Source organism: Agelaius phoeniceus, chromosome 28 (assembly GCF_051311805.1).
Source record: "Agelaius phoeniceus isolate bAgePho1 chromosome 28, bAgePho1.hap1, whole genome shotgun sequence".
In the NCBI taxonomy this organism is placed as follows: domain Eukaryota; kingdom Metazoa; phylum Chordata; class Aves; order Passeriformes; family Icteridae; genus Agelaius; species Agelaius phoeniceus.
In genome coordinates this window covers 5,277,985-5,299,545 of record NC_135292.1, presented here as the reverse complement: position 1 = coordinate 5,299,545, position 21,561 = coordinate 5,277,985, and the positions used below count along the sequence as shown (strand labels likewise).

At 52.8% G+C, this 21,561-nt stretch overlaps 2 protein-coding genes across 2 annotated transcripts in view; one reads left to right on the top strand and one right to left on the bottom strand.

Moving 5' to 3' along the window:
* The window catches only part of LOC143696047 (uncharacterized), a 343,050-nt gene that overhangs the window by 156,813 nt on the left and 164,676 nt on the right, over positions 1 to 21,561 (bottom strand). The window lies entirely within an intron of this gene.
* On the top strand, positions 16,311 to 18,026 carry LOC143696095 (uncharacterized). Its single transcript, XM_077191302.1, has 2 exons — positions 16,311 to 16,411; positions 16,877 to 18,026. Exon 2 carries the CDS (start codon positions 16,891 to 16,893, stop codon positions 17,881 to 17,883), a length of 993 nt encoding a protein of 330 aa, XP_077047417.1. The 5' UTR covers positions 16,311 to 16,411; positions 16,877 to 16,890; the 3' UTR covers positions 17,884 to 18,026.

Here is a 21,561-nt window from a genome sequence, read left to right as displayed (position 1 = left end):
AAAAACTGGAAATTCCAAAGTTTAGGGAAGCCGAGAAAAAAGAATTAAACAAGATAGGAAATGAACAAGATAAATCAGGGAAATAGAAACTTCTACATGGAAGACAATTACTTAATAAAATGTGCTTACTAGGAAAAGATTAGAAGACGTGCATCAGAAACCCCACTGGCGTACTCAAGCTTTGTGTGATCATTTTTTAAGGAATTTTGGGTGCACTGGGATTTTTGGTGTAGCAAAGCAAGTAACTGAAAGATGCTTAATTTGCCAAAGGATAAATAGAAAGGTGATGAGAAAAACAACATTAGGAGGTCATGAGTTAGCTCGTCGACCATTTCAAAATATCCAAGCAGAAGGTTAGATTTGTTAGGTTCTGGATTTATTTGGAAAAAAACCCATTTAATCTAGAAGAAAGAGAATATGCCATATGTTAGACAGGAGATTTTAGGAGAATAAAAATCTTTGAAGTATCAGAAACACCCGAGGAAAAAACCAAGAAAATAAAAAGGGGAAATGAAAGGGAGGGGAACAAGAGGAAAAGTCAGAAAGAGAGTGGGATCCTCTGCAGCTCTTGCCCCCTCCGTTGGCGGCCGAGGCGCCTGTCCCGGGTCCCGGCTCGCTGCCCGCCTCAGCTCCGCCTGCCCCGGTTTCCATCCCAGGTGCGGGCTCACTGCCCAGGGCAGCTCCACCTGCCCCGGCGCTGGCGGTGAATTTGTGTGCCCTGGCCCCACTGCCCAGCCCGCGGCCGCTCTGCCGGCCATGCTGGGGAAGATGGGGTTGCTCTGTCCTGCCGCGTGGGCCGAGGTCACCGCGCCGACCGCACCGAGGGCGGGTCCCAGCCATCCCATCCCCGGCTGCCCTGCCCGTGCCAGCTGCGCTGGGCAGCGCCGCTGCTGCTGCCGGGGTCTCCCACCTGCCTTTTCTCTGCCGGGAGCTGCCGGATCAGCCGCCAGAAGCCATGTGGGGGCTGCCCACGCTCCGGCTCGGCCTCCACGGGAAGATCCCCCTCTGGCCATTCCGGCAGCAGACCCTGCCCACACTCCGACCGAGCCTCGGCGGGATATCCTCCCCTGACCCCTCCTGCTCTGAGTTACGTCCCCTTGGTAACCACAGCTCCGGCTGTTCAGGGAAAATCCCTCTCTCTACAGGAAGCACCTTATCGAAACACGAGGAGCTCAGTTAAAAGGCAGCCCTCTCCAAATTCTTTCTCAAAACACGGGAGAAAGGCTACAGAAGGTAAAAAAGTGAAAGAGTTAGATGAAGGGATTGCTCTATTGCCGTTAAGAGAGGTTCCCATGGCAGGGATGCGCTGCCCCGCCCCGCGGGAGCCACCGGCGCCCCTGCCGGCCGTGCCCGGAACTGCACCCAAGGGGAAAGCGCCGCAGCCGAAAGGCCGGGACCGGCTCCGGGCTCTGTTTGTTGGCACTGCCGGAGCTGTTGATACACACTACTATTATTATATTATACACACTAGTAAAGAACCGTTATTCCTAATCCCATATCTTTGCCTGAGAGCCCCTTGATTTCACTATCCTAAAAATTAAGAGGGAGGGGCTTTGCATTCTCCATTCCAAGAGAGGCTTTTTCTGCCTTCCCAAGCAGACGCCTGTCTTGTAAAGCAAGACAAGCACCCACAGGCACTGAGGGGGGCTGCAGGAGGGGCAGAAGAAGGCCCTGCAGCACTTGGGCACAAAGGCCCAGCAGGTGAATGCAAGAAGGGAGCAGCAAAAGGCCAAGCTGAAGGCAAAGGCCAGGGCAGAGCTCCTACAGCCCCTGAGGGATCAGCCCCAGGGCCCAAGGGGGCCCCGGCACCCAGGGCACGGCTCGGCCACAAGCACCCGGCAGAGGCATTGCCCTCCTCGGCAGGGCACAGCCCACCCAAACAGCCCCTGGCAAGGAATCAGGGCTCCAGCTGCAGGGCACAAGGACACTGCAAGCAGAGACAGCAGCACCCTCAGGACCAGCAAGTCCAGCCCGTGATGGACATGGATTGGCAGGGCTGGCACAGCTCCCATCACACCAGGGACCCTCCACACTGGAGCCCTTGAGAACATTCAGGTGGGTCTGCATTGAGAGGAGGCATTTCCTGATGGACACAGGGGCCTCTCAATCTGCTCTGAATCTTAGACCTAAAGGGGAAAATAGTACAGGAATATTTTAATTTTTAAGGGAATGAGAGGGAAAGATGAGCAGGTATGATTTGTTCAACCACTATTAGAAGCTGTGGGGGATAGGTTTGAAATAAATGAATTTCTTTTTCTTCCTCCTGTGATTGTAATTAACTAGGAAGGAGTTTGAGAGCTGGATTTTAATACTGTAAAAAGGGATACAGAGGCTAGTTCTGTTGTACCTCTGTGTCAAAAGTCTGACAAGGCCTATGCTGAAGTGAACCCAGAAGTGTGGGCAGCCCCAGGGAAATACAGAAAATTAGATATGGAGCCTCTACAAATTAAAGCAACCAAGACAAGCACTACCCTGTTCCAAGAGAGGGAAGGAAGGGCTCACAGCCTGGTATTGAGTCCCTGTTAAAGGCAGGGCATTGGAGCCAAGGGTGTCTCCCTACAACACTCCTATCCTGCCAGTCAACAAACTGGATGGATGGACACAAGGAGGAAACACAGAATTTTCAAGTGTTAAAATTAAGATTAACTGAGGCGAGTGGCCTGGGCCTTCCAGACAGGGAAAAAGAATTTGAATTATAGGTGGACGTTAAACAGGGTCTTGCCAAAGGAATTCTTGTGCTAAAATGTTTAACCCAGTGGCCAGAGAGCAGCCTCATTGTCTGCAGAATTGTGCAGCCACAGCTTCCGTGGGAGCAGAGGCCTGAAAACTGATGACAACAGGAGGATCTCCTAGAGTTCAAGTCTGGCATCAAGTTAAAGCTTTGACAACCAAAAGAGCCTCTAAATGGATGAGCAGGGCTCGGTGATTACAGTATGAAACTTGTTCAGTGGCACAGGAGGATTCAGAACTGAGGACAGGGCAAGGGTTTAACCCAGCCTCCTGTTTGAACAGCCTGGAGAGGGGCTGGCAAGGAACCCAGGACTGCACTCAAGGGACAGAGCTCCCGAGCCAGGCTGGGAGAGATTGATGGGACATTCCCTGGCCTGAGGGAGACAATGTGCTTGTGGATGGCTCTGCAAGGGCAGCAGGAGGGAAAAGAGCTACAAGACAGGCTGTTATTAAGGAGGGGGAATCAGACAAAGCGCAGGTCACCGCCCCATGCTCAGCTCAACCCGCGGAGCTGTGGGTGCTTGTAGGAGCCTGGCACTGAAATGCCCTGAGCAGGAAGGCTTCAAAATCTTCTGCTGACACCATGGCACCTAACAGGGGGGGCAAAAGCAATTCTGACTGCTTCAGCAAGCACTGGATCACTTATTAACCTATTGCTAAAAGAAATAATTCAAAGATAATGGATTGTGGAAGCAATAGATTCAGATGGGGAACTCATTTTACAGGAAAGACCCTTCAGGGGGTTATGGCAGCTTTAGGAATACAATGGGACCTCCATAACCCCTGGCAAGCCCAGAGCTCGGGTTGGGTAGAAAGAATGAATGGGGAAATAAAGAAACACCTTTGGAAGCCGGAGATGGAAACCAAGATGCCATGGGTACAGCTTTTGCCATTGGCCTTGGCAAGAAAAAGAGCCAGACCCAAGGCAGATATTCAATTATCTCCCTTGGAATTCATGTCTGGAATTCCTTACCTGGGCAATTCTCCACCTAGTGCAGGGTGGAAATAAGGGATGTAAATGTAAGGCAGGCTGTAGCCAGGATCCTGTCTCCTGTGGAATCTCTCCCCCAGGAAGCTGGGCTGGCACAGAGCCTGCCCTGGGACTTTGCTGTTGCCAACACCCAGCCAGGCCATCGGCTCCTGCCTAAGGAGTGCAAAGCAGCACCACTGGTGGCCAAGGGGCCCACGCCAAGTGTCCCTGAGGCCAGAAACAGCCGCCAGCACAGCTGAGCACGGGGGGACCCCTCAGCCTGGCCTCAGGGGCTCTGAAGCCCCGGAGATTTGCACTTCCCGCCTGCAGCAGGACCATGGGAGCCGCCCTGAGCCTGCCCTGAAGGCAACGCAGCAGCAGCCAGGGCTCCACAGCGGGCCAAGCCCCTGGGCCTGCCCACAGATCCTCTGCTCAAACCCTCGGGAATCCTGGCCACCCTCCCCTGGCACCTCCAGCCACTGCGGCCAAGCCTCGCTGCCGCTGCTGCAGCTCCAGCGCTGGCTGGGCCTGCACTGCCACAGCTGCTGGGGAGCACCGCGGCACAATTCCACCCTGGGGCTCACTCACACCCACACTCTGGGCTGCCTGCGACTGCACTGCTGCAAAATGTACCCATCCTGCTTCTTTTAAATCTTATTTCTCTGCTCAGAAAGGTTTCTCTACTCAAAGGTTTGCCTTTGGGAAAGAAATTTTAAAGGTTTTATTTAAGGGGTTCCCAGTCTGTTCGGATGTTAAACTCATCTCCACCACTCAATGGAGACGAGTTTAACATCCGAACAGACTGGGAATAGCCCAAAAGACACCCACAGAGATAACGACCAGCAACAAAACATCAACGCCCCGCAGCAAACAGCAACCAACAGCTACCCCAGACACTGCCCCCGCACAGCTGGAGACACCTGGTCTGGAAAAGGCTGAGAAGGAAATCCAGGAGTGTGGGCGGAATTCACAGCAGAGGGGAAGAAATCCGAGTCTAATAGGAAACCAAACACTAAAAACTTACACGACTTGGAAGCAATGAACATTAAAGCAGTGGATTTAGATTGGTTCAGACTACGTAAAGTTTAGGAAAAATCGAGTAAAACTGACATGTCTTGGAATGATTTTTTCTGCACAGCCGGGCTATGTGTGGATGAAAGTATTTCTGTTGCACATCCTGGCCAGAACCAAGCAATGCCTTGACTCTCTCACACTAAAGAGATTCTTGGAGAGTTTTTGTTTTCCCTACAGTTTCAGTGATAAGATTACAACATGAGAAACATTTTTTATAATAATCCTACTTTATATTGTCAGGTAGGTTTGGGACAGAAGGGTGAGAATCAATTTTTGGTCAGGGTTTTTCCATGTTCGCCTTTATGTTGCATTTTGCAAAATTGAAGAACTTTAACCGTGATACTTTTAACTCTTAAATAGTTAATACTTTTTTTAAAAAAAGCAGATTCCGGGGGGCCACATGTGACTCACCAGATGGCAGCCCTGGAAGAGAAGCTTTGGTTCTAGTCAGCCAGGAGAGGAGCTTTAGGAATGCAAATGAACCCTGCTGGGCAAAGCCTGGCCAATGTACCAGGGTCTCTTGCCTGGGGCAGGAATTGGGCTGGTTCCCCCTGCCCCTCACCCCGAGCTCTGCCTGCTTGCCCTGATGGAATTTGCACAGCTCAAGGCAGAGCCCGGGGTGAGGATATCTGACCCTGCGACAGAAACGGGTGAAGCTGCAAAGGGAAACAGCAAATGGAGAATGTTGGGAAAACTTCACTATAAATAAATGGGGGGGAATCATCCCTCTGCCCATTCCAACGTGTGCTGTCACTGTCTATGTTATATAGGGTGGATTAGAGCACTGAGATGTTCTTGCTACCACAAGTTCCGGGAAATCAGTTGGGAATCCAAGTATTTGATGATTTAATTAGAGACAAATGGTCAATTGATGCAGCCCTGGCTGGAGAGAGCGGCCAAAAATGGGGAGAAGATGAACGGCCAGCAGAACAAATCCTGCAACACCATGGACCAGCCCCTGGGAACCCAAACCAATTCATATCAGGAGCCACAGAACCCATTTCTCATTTCAATGGCACCATTAGATTACAAGCTGCCCTCGGAATAACCAACCAGACAGCTCCAGCTCCTGACCTTCCTGCTGAGCAATCCACTGAAATGAGGAACACAACATTTCACCATGGGATGGGATCAGATCATCTGTTAGCAGAGAAAAGAGGAGTTTGTGGAAAATCAAATGACTCAAACTGGTCTTGGCAAATAGAGACAAAGCAAAAGTGGTGAAACAGATAACAAAGGAAACAAAAAAGCAGCTCATGTACCAGTCCAAACGTGGAAAGGATGGGAATGGGACATGGTTTTGTGGTTCCCTGGCAGACCATGGGTTAAACGAATGCTGCTTCTGCTCTGATGTGCTACAGCACCTCTCACCTTTTTACCGTGCTCCACACCTTGAGAGTGCAGCTCATTCAGCAGCTGAGCGAGGGGCCAGGGACTTGTAGATAAGGAAGTAAGGGGCGAAACCACCAGCTTCAATAAATGTTATTAATTAACACGGACTGCTGCTCGCAGAAAGTCCCGCTAAATTCCTGAGCGTCGAGAACAAAAAAGACTTAACAGAGCCGTGAATATCGGCTGTTCTACAAAAGTGGGGGTGCACATTAACGAGGACGTGCAGTTGGCAGATCGGGAGGTCTGAACCTTCCAAGTACCTCGGCCAGTGGGCAAAGGGAGAGGGAGATGAGCCGGGAAAATGAGGATAAAAAGGAGGCTGCGAACTACAACAATGGCAGCGAGCGCACGGCAAATGCGCCACGGCCTCTCCCTCTGCTCAGCAATAAAGTCACTTGTACAGGACTCCTCTGTCTCCTCGGGGCACGGAAACCTCCGGCCACGTGAACTTCCCCGCACAGCCGCGGGCACGGGGCAGCCGCCCCTGTGCCAGCCACAGGAACCGGGCCGAGCCAGCGCTGCTCCGGCAGCGGCTCCTGCCGAGGCAGCGGCCGCAAGGAGACCGCGGGCAGCCGCTCCCGCAGCGCCCTCACGGCAGCGGCACCACGGGCCGGACACGGCACAAGGAACCCGCCTGAGCCCCCTGCCGCCCCCGAGGCCCGCAGCGAGCCCCGAGCCCCCGCACAACCCAGCGCGGCTCCCACCTGCGCTGCGGCCGCCTCCCAGCTCCGCCGCCGCCTCACCGGTGGCTCCCGGTCACTCCCAGTATGGTCCAAATCACTCCCGGTAGGATCCCAGTTGCCCCCGACACGGTCCCAGCGGCTCCCAGTCATGCCCTGTATGGTTCCTTTCACTCTCAGTCCCTCTCAGTAAGAGCCCAGTGTGGCCCCAGGCACTTCCAGGATGAGCCCGGTCACACCTTACCCGATGCCATTTGCCCCCGCTGTGGTCCCAGTTGCTGCCAGTATAAGTCCAGTCACCTCCAGTTTGATCCCAGTTACTCCCAGACACTCCCAGTACTATGCCAGTCACTCCAAGTGTCACCCCATCAGTCCCAGTATGATCCCAGTATGACCCCAGCATGGGGCAGCTGCTCCCAGTATGATCCCAGTTGCTCCCTGCATTATTCCAGTTTCTCTTCTTCACCCCTACTACAGATCTGATCACTCCCAGTATGATTCCAGTCAGTCCCAGGATGATCCAAACCATTCCCAGTCCCTCCCAGTCCAATCTCAATTGTCCCCTGCATGTTCCCAGTAGCCCTCAGTGTGGTCCCAGTATATCCCAGTATGATCTCTGCTGCCTCAGTTCTGCTCCCAGTGGGTTCTTTTCCCAGTCTGTCCCAGTCCATTCCAGTCTGTCCCAGTCTCTCTCCAGCAGCTGCTGCCCACCCCCCCTCCCAACCCCATTCCCGGGCACTGGGACCCCCCCTGCACCCCTTTATCCTGCACCAACACCCCCCTGCACCCCCTTTCCCGGGTATCCTCCTCTCCCAGCCCCTGGATCCCCCATTTCCGTGAGCCCAGGGAGCCCCGGGCCCCCATTCCCGGCCAGCCCGGGGCACCTCAGCCCCAGCCTCCCTTTGCTGGGAAACCCGGCCTGGGCACGGGGCTCTGCGGCCGCTCTGGGATTTATGATCCCCCAAAGGAAAGGGAGAGAACAGCAGAGAGAGAGCGAGAGAGAAGGAGATTGGGAATCAGGGATCGGGTCCCAGCGCCCAGCCCTGCTCCGCCGGGGGTGGGACCCGCACCTGCAGCAAAAATTGGCTCCGCTGCTCCCGCTGCTTGCCCGGCTTTGGGCCGAGCCCAGCGGGGTCCGGGCAGAGTTTGAGCGCAGGGCCGGGAGTTCAGCACAGCCCGGCCCGGGGGTCCCGCAGGGCGCGGCCCTGGAGGGTCCCAGACGGATCGCCGAGGGATCCAGAGGGGTGCCAGGGGGGGATCCAGGTGAATTCCCTGGAATTCGCCCTTTCCCCCTCCCCCCGCGCTCCCTCGGGCACTTTGGCTTTCGCGTCTCTGCAGCCGCGATCGGGGACGGCTGCGATGGCCCCAGCGCTGGGGCTGGGGGTGCTCCGGGGGCTCCTGGGGCTCCTGGGGGACCCGGGGGCCGCGACCAAAGGTGAGTGGGACCCCCCGAAACCGGGACCCCCCTGAACCGCAATTCCCGGGCACCGGGACCCCCTTGATCTTCCATTCCCGGGCAGGGGAACCCTCCTGAACCCCCATTTTGGGTCATGCCACCCCCCCCACTCCACTTCCCCAGCACCGGGACCCCCCTGTACCCCCTCATCTGGCACCGAGATCCCCTGAACCCCCATTTCTGTTCACCGGGACCCCCCTGAACCCCCATTCCTGAGCACGCGGACCCCCTTGAGCGCCCATTTCTGGGCACAGGGACCCCCCTGTACCCCCTTGCCCAGCATTGGCACCGCCCTGTACCCCCTCATGTGGCCCCAGGACCCCCCTGAATCCCCATTTCTGGTCACCGACGGCCCCGGAACCGCAATTCCCGGCCACCGGGACCCCCTTGAATCCCAAATTCCTGGAAGGAAACTCCCCCCGAACCCGCATTCCCCGGCACGGGAACCCCCTGAACCCCAATTTTTGGGCACTGGGACCCCCCTGCCCCCCCTAATCCGGGCCTAGAATCCCCCCGCACCCCCGTCAGTGCTCTGGGACGCCCTGCACGCCCATTCCCGGCCACCTCGTCCTTCCCAGACCCCAGACCCGCCCTTTTCCTCGGCTTTTGGACCCCCAGATCTCCCAAATTTCGGCGTCCCCCCAGTTCCTCATTCCCGGCGCTTCCTGGAAGGGGTTCCAGGGGATCCCGGAGGGTCCCCTGGGGTTCCAGGGGGTCAAGAGACCCCCCTTGAACGTTCATTTCGGGGCACTGGGACCCCCCCTGTACCCCCTTCCTCAGCCCCGATAACCCCTGCACCCCCTTATCTGCAGCCTGGAACCCCCTGAGCCCCCATTCCTGGGCAGGGAAACCGCCCTGAACCCCAATTTCTGGGCACCGGGATCCACTACATCCCCTTATCCGGCACCGGGACCCCCTGAACCTCAATTTTCAGGCACCAGGACCCCTTGAACCCCGGAACTCGGGAATAGAACCCCCTGGAACCCCATTCCTGGGCACCGGGACCCCAGTGCATCCCGTTATCTGGCCCTGGGACCCCCTGCACCCCTTTTCCCAGCACCAGATCCCAGCCAGGCCATTATCTGGCACCGGCACCCCTGAACCCCCATTCCTGGGCACTGGGACCCCACTGCATCCCCTTATACAGCACCAGGACCCCCTGAACCCCCATTCCACTGCACCAGGACCCCCGTGCACCCCCATATCTGAGACTGGAACCCTCCCAAACCCTCCATTCTCAGGCACAGGGACCCCCCCTGCACCCCCTTATCCAGCACGGGGACCCTCCTGCACCCCCTCATGCAGCACCAATGCCCCCCCGCACCCCCTTTGCCGGCCCTCCCCCTCTCAGACACCCCAGCCCCCGCTTTTCCTTGACCCCAGCACCCCCTGGACCCCCACTCCTGCCTTCCACAGCCCCCACCCACCACCTTCCTCAACACCGGGGCCCGTGCACCCCCTTTCCTGGGCACAGGGACCCCCTGGACACCCCATTGTTATAAAATTGACTCAAAACGAGTAATTTCCAATCAAAGAATTTATTAATTATTGAAGCAGTTATACTACGTAAGCAAAGGCTCAGCGCTGGGCGACAGGGGAGTCTCCGCTCCACCAACTGCCGCCCCAACTAGTTTCTGATTCAGTCCTTTTATCCTCTCCATCCTTCAGGAGTTCATGTTATCTCAGAGTTCTCTGCGCCTGCGCTGGTTGTTGCTAGGGGGTCATCCTTCTGTCTCCTGGTGGTCGGTGATAAAGGCTGTGGAGTCTTCCTCAGCCGCGTCTTCTTCACCCTATGTCCTTATTTGGTGACTTCTCTGTGGAAAATTACCAAAATCTTATGATTAATGCAATATGTGCCCTATCAAGCTTAAGCAAGCAAATGTCCTGCCTTGCAAACTGTGCCCTATCAAGCTTAAGCAAGCAAATATCCTGCCTTGCAGACTGTTTATCTGCCCCTGCCCCTTCCCCAGCTTTTCCCTGGTCGTTATCTCTGTGAGTTATCTGCTTGTACCATTTGTCAGCAGGAAAGGTTTCCCTGCTGGGTGTTAATCTGCCCCTGCCCTTTCCCCAGCCTTTCCCTGGTCGTTATCTCTGTGAGTTATCTGTTTGTACCATTTGCTGGGTGGGACTATGTGTGGGCTCCTGCAACCCCTTCCCTGGTATCCTTGTAGCTCATATCTCATGAAGTAGTACAGAAATAGTCAGCAGACAACTCTTGTAACACACTGGTCTCTTTTTCATGACGAACAAAATGTAGTCCCTCATCTCAATTCCCCCCCATTTATTTATAGTAAAGTTTTCCCAACATTCTCCATTTGCTGTTTCCCTTTGCAGCTTCACCCTGCTTTTTTTAAAAAAAGTATTAACTATTTAAGAGTTAAAAGTATCACGGTTAAAGCTCTTCAATTTTGCAAAATGCAACATAAAGGCGAACATGGAAAAACCCTGACCAAAAATTGATTCTCACCCTTCTGTCCCAAACCTACCTGACAATATAAAGTAGGATTATTATAAAAAATGTTTCTCATGTTGTAATCTTATCACTGAAACTGTAGGGAAAACAAAAACTCTCCAAGAATCTCTTTAGTGTGAGAGAGTCAAGGCATTACTTGGTTCTGGCCAGGATGTGCAACAGAAATACTTTCATCCACACATAGCCCAGCTGTGCAGAAAACATCATTCCATGACATGTCAGTTTTACTCGATTTTTCCTAAACTTTACCTAGTCTGAACCAATCTAAATCCACTGCTTTAATGTTCATTGCTTCCAAGTCGTGTAAGTTTTTAGTGTTTGGTTTCCTATTAGACTCGGATTTCTTCCCCTCTGCTGTGCATTCCGCCCACACTCCTGGATTTCCTTCTCAGCCTTTTCCAGACCAGGTGTCTCCAGCTGTGCGGGGGCAGTGTCTGGGGTAGCTGTTGGTTGCTGTTTGCTGCGGGGCGTTGATGGTTTGTTGCTGGTCGTTATCTCTGTGGGTGTCTTTTGGGCTATTCCCAGTCTGTTCGGATGTTAAACTCATCTCCATTGAGTGGTGGAGATGAGTTTAACATCCGAACAGACTGGGAACCCCTTAAATAAAACCTTTAAAATTTCTTTCCCAAAGGCAAACCTTTGAGTAGAGAAACCTTTCTGAGCAGAGAAATAAGATTTAAAAGAAGCAGGATGGGTACATTTTGCAGCAGTGCAGTCGCAGGCAGCCCAGAGTGTGGGTGTGAGTGAGCCCCAGGGTGGAATTGTGCCGCGGTGCTCCCCAGCAGCTGTGGCAGTGCAGGCCCAGCCAGCGCTGGAGCTGCAGCAGCGGCAGCGAGGCTTGGCCGCAGTGGCTGGAGGTGCCAGGGGAGGGTGGCCAGGATTCCCGAGGGTTTGAGCAGAGGATCTGTGGGCAGGCCCAGGGGCTTGGCCCGCTGTGGAGCCCTGGCTGCTGCTGCGTTGCCTTCAGGGCAGGCTCAGGGGCGGCTCCCATGGTCCTGCTGCAGGCGGGAAGTGCAAATCTCCGGGGCTTCAGAGCCCCTGAGGCCAGGCTGAGGGGTCCCCCCGTGCTCAGCTGTGCTGGCGGCTGTTTCTGGCCTCAGGGACACTTGGCGTGGGCCCCTTGGCCACCAGTGGTGCTGCTTTGCACTCCTTAGGCAGGAGCCAATGGCCTGGCTGGGTGTTGGCAACAGCAAAGTCCCAGGGCAGGCTCTGTGCCAGCCCAGCTTCCTGGGGGAGAGATTCCACAGGAGACAGGATCCTGGCTACAGCCTGCCTTAAATTTACATCCCTTATTTCCACCCTGCACTAGGTGGAGAATTGCCCAGGTAAGGAATTCCAGACATGAATTCCAAGGGAGATAATTGAATATCTGCCTTGGGTCTGGCTCTTTTTCTTGCCAAGGCCAATGGCAAAAGCTGTACCCATGGCATCTTGGTTTCCATCTCTGGCTTCCAAAGGTGTTTCTTTATTTCCCCATTCATTCTTTCTACCCAGCCCGAGCTCTGGGCTTGCCAGGGGTTATGGAAGTCCCATTGTATTCCTAAAGCTGCCATAACCCCCTGAAGGGTCTTTCCTGTAAAATGAGTTCCCCATCTGAATCTATTGCTTCCACAATCCATTATCTTTGAATTATTTGTTTTTGAAATAGGTTAATAAGTGATCCAGTGCTTGCTGAAGCAGTCAGAATTGCTTTTGCCCCCCTGTTAGGTGCCATGGTGTCAGCAGAAGATTTTGAAGCCTTCCTGCTCAGGGCATTTCAGTGCCAGGCTCTTACAAGCACCGAGAGCTCCGCGGGTTGAGCTGAGCATGGGGCGGTGACCTGCGCTTTGTCTGATTCCCCTTCCTTAACAACAGCCTGTCTTGTAGCTCTTTTCCCTTCTGCTGCCCTTGCAGAGCCATCCACAAACACATTGTCTCCCTCAGGCCAGGGAATGTCCCATCAATCTCTCCCAGCCTGGCTCGGGAGCTCTGTCCCTTGGGTGCAGTCCTGGGTTCCTTGCCAGCCCCTCTCCAGGCTGTTCAAACAGGAGGCTGGGTTAAACCCTTGCCCTGTCCTCAGTTCTGAATCCTCCTATGCCACTGAACAAGTTTCATACTGTAATCACCGAGCCCTGCTCATCCATTGAGAGGCTCTTTTGGTTGTCAAAGCTTTAACTTGATGCCAGACTTGAACTCTAGGAGATCCTCCTGTTGTCATCAGTTTTCAGGCCTCTGCTCCCACGGAAGCTGTGGCTGCACAATTCTGCAGACATTGAGGCTGCTCTCTGGCCACTGGGTTAAACATTTTAGCACAAGAATTCCTTTGGCAAGACCCTGTTTAACGTCCACCTATAATTCAAATTCTTTTTCCCTGTCTGGAAGGCCCAGGCCACTCGCCTCAGTTAATCTTAATTTTAACACTTGAAAATTCTGTGTTTCCTCCTTGTGTCCATCCATCCAGTTTGTTGACTGGCAGGATAGGAGTGTTGTAGGGAGACATCCTTGGCTCCAAAAGCCCTGCCTTTAACAGGGACTCAATACCAGGCTGTGAGCCCTTCCTTCCCTCTCTTGGAACAGGGTAGTGCTTGTCCTGGTTGCTTTAATTTGTAGAGGCTCCATATCTAATTTTCTGTATTTCCCTGGGGCTGCCCACACTTCTGGGTTCACTTCAGCATAGGCCTTGTCAGACTTTTGACACAGAGGTACAACAGAACTAGCCTCTGTATCCCTTTTTACAGTATTAAAATCCAGCTCTCAAACTCCTTCCTAGTTAATTACAATCACAGGAGGAAGAAAAAGAAATTCATTTATTTCAAACCTATCCCCCACAGCTTCTAATAGTGGTTGAACAAATCATACCTGCTCATCTTTCCCACTCATTCCCTTAAAAATTAAAATATTCCTTTACTATTTTCCCCTTTAGGTCTAAGATTCAGAGCAGATTGAGAGGCCCCTGTGTCCATCAGGAAATGCCTCCTTTCAATGCAGACCCACCTGAATGTTCTCAAGGGCTCCAGTGTGGAGGGTCCCTGGTGTGATGGGAGCTGTGACAGCCCTGCCAATCCATGTCCATCACGGGCTGGACTTGCTGGTCCTGAGGGTGCTGCTGTCTGTGCTTGCAGTGTCCTTGTGCCCTGCAGCCGGAGCCCTGATTCCTTGCCAGGGGCTGTTTGGGTGGGCTGTGCCCTGCCGAGGAGGGCAATGCCTCTGCCGGGTGCTTGTGGCCGAGCCGTGCCCTGGGTGCTGGGGCCCCCTTGGGCCCTGGGGCTGATCCCTCAGGGGCTGTAGGAGCTCTGCCCTGGCCTTTGCCTTCAGCTTGGCCTTTTGCTGCTCCCTTCTTGCATTCACCTGCTGGGCCTTTGTGCCCAAGTGCTGCAGGGCCTTCTTCTGCCCCTCCTGCAGCCCCCCTCAGTGCCTGTGGGTGCTTGTCTTGCTTTACAAGACGGGCGTCTGCTTGGGAAGGCAGAAAAAGCCTCTCTTGGAATGGAGAATGCACACCCCCTCCCTCTTAATTTTTAGGATAGTGAAATCAAGGGGCTCTCAGGCAAAGATATGGGATTAGGAATAACGGTTCTTTACTAGTGTGTATAATATAATAATAGTAGTGTGTATCAACAGCTCCGGCAGTGCCAACAAACAGAGCCCGGAGCCGGTCCCGGCCTTTCGGCCGCGGCGCTTTCCCCTTGGGTGCAGTTCCGGGCACGGCCGGCAGGGGCGCCGGTGGCTCCCGCGGGGCGGGGCAGCGCATCCCTGCCATGGGAACCTCTCTTCACGGCAATAGAGCAATCCCTTCATCTAACTCTTTCACTTTTTTACCTTCCGTAGCCTTTCTCCCGTGTTTTGAGAAAGAATTTGGAGAGGGCTGCCTTTTAACTGAGCTCCTAGTGTTTCGATAAGGTGCTTCCTGTAGAGAGAGGGATTTTCCCTGAACAGCCGGAGCTGTGGTTACCAAGGGGACGTAACTCAGAGCAGGAGGGGTCAGGGGAGGATATCCCGCCGAGGCTCGGTGGGAGTGTGGGCAGGGTCTGCTGCCGGAATGGCCAGAGGGGGATCTTCCCGTGGAGGCCGAGCCGGAGCGTGGGCAGCCCCCACATGGCTTCTGGCGGCTGATCCGGCAGCTCCCGGCAGAGAAAAGGCAGGTGGGAGACCCCGGCAGCAGCAGCGGCGCTGCCCAGCGCAGCTGGCACGGGCAGGGCAGCCGGGGATGGGATGGCTGGGACCCGCCCTCGGTGCGGTCGGCGCGGTGACCTCGGCCCACGCGGCAGGACAGAGCAACCCCATCTTGCCCAGCATGGCCGGCAGAGCGGCCGCGGGCCGGGCAGTGGGGCCAGGGCACACAAATTCACCGCCAGCGCCGGGGCAGGTGGAGCTGCCCTGGGCAGTGAGCCCGCACCTGGGATGGAAACCGGGGCAGGCGGAGCTGAGGCGGGCAGCGAGCCGGGACCCGGGACAGGCGCCTCGGCCGCCAACGGAGGGGGCAAGAGCTGCAGAGGATCCCACTCTCTTTCTGACTTTTCCTCTTGTTCCCCTCCCTTTCATTTCCCCTTTTTATTTTCTTGGTTTTTTCCTCGGGTGTTTCTGATACTTCAAAGATTTTTATTCTCCTAAAATCTCCTGTCTAACATATGGCATCTTCTCTTTCTTCTAGATTAAATGGGTTTTTTTCCAAATAAATCCAGAACCTAACAAATCCAATGCTTGGATATTTTGAAATGGTCGACGAGCTAACTCATGACCTCCTAATGTTGTTTTTCTCATCACCTTTTTATTTATCCTTTGGCAAATTAAGCATCTTTCAGTGACTTGCTTTGCTACACCAAAAATCCCAGTGCACCCAAAATTCCTTAAAAAATGATCACACAAAGCTTGAGTACGCCAGTGGGGTTTCTGATCTTCTAATCTTTTCCTAGTAAGCACATTTTATTAAGTAATTGTCTTCCATGTAGAAGTTTCTATTTCCCTGATTTATCTTGTTCATTTCCTATCTTGTTTAATTCTTTTTTCTCGGCTTCCCTAAACTTTGGAATTTCCAGTTTTTCCTCGTTTGGAGTTAATATTAAACTAACTCTTTCAGCTCCATTTTCTGCTGCATCCTTAGCTTTGTGATCTGCCCCCAGTTTGCCCAGTTTGCCTCTCCTTTGGCCCGGGCCGGGTTCCCCCCGCCCGCAGCGGCTGGGAGCAGCCGAGAGCCCCGCGCTGCCCATGCCGACCTGGCCCGGCTCCATGGCCGCTGCTGCCGCGGGCTGCGAGGGCTGCGGGAACGGGGCACCGAGGGTGTGGCTGCTGCTGGGGGAGGAGGAGGAGGGAGGGAAGGGCAGGGATGGAGGGGGAGGAGGAGGCGGGGTAAGGGGGGAGGAGGAGGAGAAGGAATGGAAGGGGCGGGATGGAAAAGGAGCAGGAGGTGGGGATAACACAGAGGAGGAGGAGGAGGGGGGATGGAAGAGGAGGAGCGGGAGGAGAGAGAGCAGTGAAGGAGGCGGGGTTAGAGGGCAGGAGGAGAAGGAGGCGGAGATGAGACAGAGGAGGAGCGGGAGGAAGAGGAAGAGGAGGGGCAAAGGTGGATCAAGGCTGAGCTGCGGGAGCCACGCACGCGGTCTCGAGCCCTGCCTGAATTCGCAGCCCCCACCTGTGGGATCATCGCCCCCCCCATGGCTCCGGTGAGCGGGGAGGGGGAGCCCGGCCCGGATATCCCAGGGGGGTCCCTGGGTTGGGTTTTTAGGGGGATGTTTGGAGAATGAAGAAGTCCAAGGCTGAGCGGAAAAGGCCCCTCGGGGGGACATCGGGGGGTGGCGGTGGCGGCTGCCGGCAGAGGCAGCCTGGAGGAGCAGAGCCCTGTGTGCCCCAGGAGGCCAAAGTGGGGAGGCCAGAGAGGGGGGAGCGCCGCCATTGGCGGGAGCCTCAAGAGCCTGGAGAGGGGCAGGGGGGACTCCTTGGAGCCGCTGCAGCCCAGAGCAGAGAATGAGGGGAGAAGGGAGCCCGGGAGCCCAAAGAGCCCCGGCATCCCGAAATGGGGAGAGCCAAGAGCGGGCAGTGCGTCCCCAGAGACGGCCTGGGGGGATCTGGTTGCCCTTGCCTGTGGCACGGAGGCAAATCCCATGCTGTCCTTGTCCTTCCTTGCCCAGAGCAGGAGCTGAGCATGGAGAGCAGGGAGGACAAATGCCCGCAGCAGAACCTGGTGGCAGAGGCCGTTTTGAGCGGCTCCACGGCGCAGGAAGCCAACGGGGAGGAAAAGGCCCGGAGATGCCGCACGAGGAGGGGCTGCAAACGCAGATGGCGGGGATGTGAGGGGGAAAGAGCCAGCCTGGGCCGGGAAGGCGGCCGGAGATGGAGCCAGAGCTCGGAGCTGGTGCTCCATGAGCAGCTCCATGATGGGGAGAAGCCCCACATATGCGTGGAGTGTGGGAAGAGCTTCAGGTGGAACTGCCGCCTGATCATGCACCAGAGGACCCACACTGGGGAAAAGCCCTACGAGTGTGGGGAGTGTGGGAAGAGCTTCAGGAGGAGCTCCCACCTGATCAGCCACCAGAAGACCCACACTGGGGAGAGGCCCTACGAGTGTTCCAAGTGTGCGAAGAGGTTTCAGACCAGCTCCAGTCTCTTCCGGCACTATCGGATTCACACAGAGGAGAGGCCCTTCCAATGCCCCGACTGTGGGAAGGGATTCAATCGCAACTGCACCCTCGTCACCCATCGGCGCATCCACACAGGGGAGAGGCCCTATGAGTGTGATAAATGCAGGAAGAGGTTTCAGACCAGCTCCAGTCTCCTCCAGCACTATCAGAGTCACACAGAGGAGAGGCCCTTCCAATGCCCCGACTGTGGGAAGGGATTCCAGCGTAACTCCACCCTCGTCAAGCACCGGCGCATCCACACTGGGGAGAGGCCCTACGAGTGTGATAAATGCAGGAAGAGCTTTCAGACCAGCTCCAATCTCCTCCAGCACTATCGGATTCACACAGAGGAGAGGCCATTCCAATGCCCCGACTGTGGGAAGGGATTCAGGCAGAACTCCCACCTCGTCACCCACCGGCGCATCCACACTGGGGAGAGGCCCTACGAGTGTCCCCAGTGTGGGAAGAGCTTCTCCAGGAACTCTCACTTGACCCAACACCAACGGAGGCACCGGTAAGGGAAGCCCTGCGAGTGCCCCGAGTGCGGGAAGAGCTTCGTGCGCTGCTGCAGCTCCATCCCCCACTGGAGGAGGCACTTTGGGCACAGCCCTGGTCACTCACATTCCCTGTGATCCATGTTGGGAACACGCCTGGCTGCTTCTCCTTTGGTTTGGCCTGAATTTTTTTCTCTTCTCCATGTCTTTGCACTCCAAAAGCCAAGAGGGATGGATCTGTCACTTCAAAACCACTTAAATCCCTCTGAAAATAACTGAATTTTAACCCCAAAGGGGTCAATTCCACCTCAGATTGCTTGTTCCCTCCTCAAAAAACTCAATCCCAGGCCAAACTCACTCCATTCCACAGCTGTCAAGTTGAGATGGAGTTGGAAGGAGATTGGGAGAAGAGGGATCCCAATTTGGAGCAATGGGATGGGGATTGTGTGGGGCTGGGTGTGTGGGATGTATTTGATAGCAAATAAAACTTTCAGAGTTACTGATTTCTGCCTCATTCATTTTCAGTCAGTTCTGTTTGCAGAGTGCCACCTTCTCAGCTGATTCAATTCCTATAAAAATCCCATTTTTTAAATCATCTCACCCAAAAAATCCAAAAACCAATATCAAAATAAAGCCACCTGCACACAATTAATGTTTTAAAAATAATTTTAATTTTTCAAGAGTACTTAAGGATGTTATTAAAGTTTAATTGTTTGGTTGAAATGTCTGAGAAATTGTAGTGGTGTTTGGTTTTGTGTTTAGTATATTTGTAATATGAATTGTTTAACTAAGATGTGTTAGATTGCATGGTAGTTTCTTTAGATATTTTTATCTAAAGTACATTAGTCATCGAGTTAAAATTTTCAAAAGGTATTTCTTGATATATAATTTGTTTATTTATATGCATTGGTAATATTATAGTAATAGTTATTGTTGGTTTGAGTTGAATCATTGTTGGAGTTGAATCATTGTAAAGAAGAGTTGAGATTTTTATATTTTATTTTTATTATAATTTATTTAATTTCAATTATTATTTCTTTGTTTATAATTTTATTGCAATTTGTTGAGGGGATAGGAAGGAAGTTCAAGGGCAGGAACATTTTTTCCTGGCTGGGAACTGGAATTCCAGACCCAGGGAGTGTGTGCAGGACCCCCCAGACTGGGATCAAATATGGGCTGGGATCAAAGATGGACTGGGATCACCTGGACTGGGATCACATGGATGGGGATCGTGTGGATCAGAACCCTCCAGACCAGGATAGCCTGAAGTGGGATCAAATATGGACTGGGACTGTATGGACTGGGATCCCAGGGACTGGGACCATATGGATCAGGACCACACAGACTGGGATCAAATATGGGCTGGGACTGTTTTTTAAAGTAACTTTGTTCTATAGTTTTTATTTCTGTTGTTAATTAAGCTCAGTGAAATAGCTGCTTGTGTTAAACTGCCTGCTTGGATGGGATAACATCCAATGCACACTGGGTGAGGACACCTGTACAGATCTGCCAACTATCAGCACTCCCCGTCTGAAGGCAGAGTGCACCAAGGCCCAAAAACTGGAGGTGATAAAGAGAATGGACTAAAGCCACAGCCAAGGAATCTGCATGCTCTAAAAAGGCAGATCCAGGGCAGAGCCATGCTAAACAGTTCTTGGAAGATGTAAACTGGGTGCATCTTGGCACTCAGCCAGGAGCACCCTGTTACCTTCAGGGATCCCCTGAAATACCTTTCCCCTTACATCAGCCTGGTGCATATTCATAGAGCCTCATGCACAGCAGCTGGGAAGGGTTTAACACTTTACTGGGTATATTAGCGTTCAGAAACACATAATCACCAGAATGATTATATGCAGGTGCTTTTATTGAAGAGCTCTGGGTGTCAGGGGTACCAACCCAAATCTGACTCCGACATGGGTTCGGGATGAACATGTTTTTATATTCTATCGTTACATAACTTTCATGTTAATTATTAAACTTCAATTGTTCTATTGTATACATAGATTTCAGCCAAGCATGGGCTCCTTGTGGCCCCCCTCAAACTTCTAACATAGTTTCTCATGGTTCTTCCTATGATTATACAGTAAGTATATTTAATTACTAAACAATCATCACATCTAACAATTATATCATTTATCATGTTCTGCTTACGCAGGTGCAATTTCACATGATCTGGCAAGCACAAAGCCTAACATTTTCAGAGTCTATTTTTGACATTTTTCCAGGGCCCCACTATCATTCTCCCCCCTTTGAAAGCATTTTCACTTCACTATAGGTGTAAATGTTTTCACTTGATACAGGCCTTTATTTCTCAATTTATTCTTGACGTTCTTCAAGTCCATGGTTGATGTAAACGTTGTCGTGGATGCTGTCACGAACTGGAGAACCAGAAGATGGTGGGTGTGGATCTCGTGTCAGTGCCTTTATTATCTTCTGGTTCCAGGATGTTTTCTTCTGTATCTCTCCTTTTAAGATGCTGTGAACTAACCAAATTGCTAAGAGTACAATTAGTAAGATTATCACACTCTCAATGACAGATTTAATCCGTGAACTCACATTCCACCCTAACCCTTTAAAGATTTTGCCTAGCCAGGTCGTAGTCAAATCCTTTTGCTCTTCTTGTGCTTCATGCTCTCTTTGTTTCAACTGATTGATGTCATATTCTACATCTGCAGTTACATTTGGGATGTGAAGGCAGCAATGACCAACCCGTCCCTTTAAAAATCCACATACTCCATGCTCTTTCAGGAGTAACAAATCTAAGGCTAATCGATTTTGTAAAGTCACTTTTGTGGTGGCTTGTAATTGTACGTTTAATTCTTTAAATCCTTCCCATAGACCCAGTCTATCTACCTGACCTGTAAGTTTGTACAGCATCTCCCTACTCTTATAGTTTGCTGTAGGACCAAGCAAAGACTCTAGGGCCCACCCAAATTTCACTCCACCAGAGGGTTCTTGCCAAGTGTCATCTGGATTTTCATTGTCTAGAACTTCTCTTCTTGCTCTTATCTGCACAAGGTCATGTTTTCCGTTAAATGGGGACTTTTCCAAATTGGACATGAGATTGGGAGGCCTAAAGTAATTTCCTTTACTTTCCCATCTACAGGCAGATGTGTTGTCCAGGTGCCATCGCTTGCTGCCCATACAAATTGTCCTGGACCTCAGACTGTACTCCTGGTACATCCTACAACTGCTTTATAATTCACTCTGCCTTGTTTATGTTTGATCCCTCTGCAAGCACAGCCAGTTTGTAGGGCTATTGCCAGGGGTGGCATCTGCTTTAACTCTGCATCATCAGAAGTGCAGTCATAAGTTTTATTACATGCCCACCAACTTACTTTGTCTGCCCTCGTTCTGCTACTGGTGGCAGTGTTTGTTACTGCTGGATCTGTTTCATTCTCGGGGCCTTCCCACTTAATGCACCAAGGGGTGTTTGCCATACATTGGAATCTTTGAAGGATACTCACAGACCACGCACTGTCCCAAGGCTCTGTCTGACCTTTCTGATCCTTGGCCTCACACTTCCATACCAGAGTGGTTTCTGTAACATTTTCTATAATCTTTTTATAGTGTGGCAAATAGCATTGCCATTGTGTGATGCCTCCTGATTCTCCCATAGGGGTTCCTAGTGTGCCATCACTTTAGAATACAGTCTTTCTGGCCCATGGGTTTCATCCATGTTCCTATTTTCTCCCAAGTTTC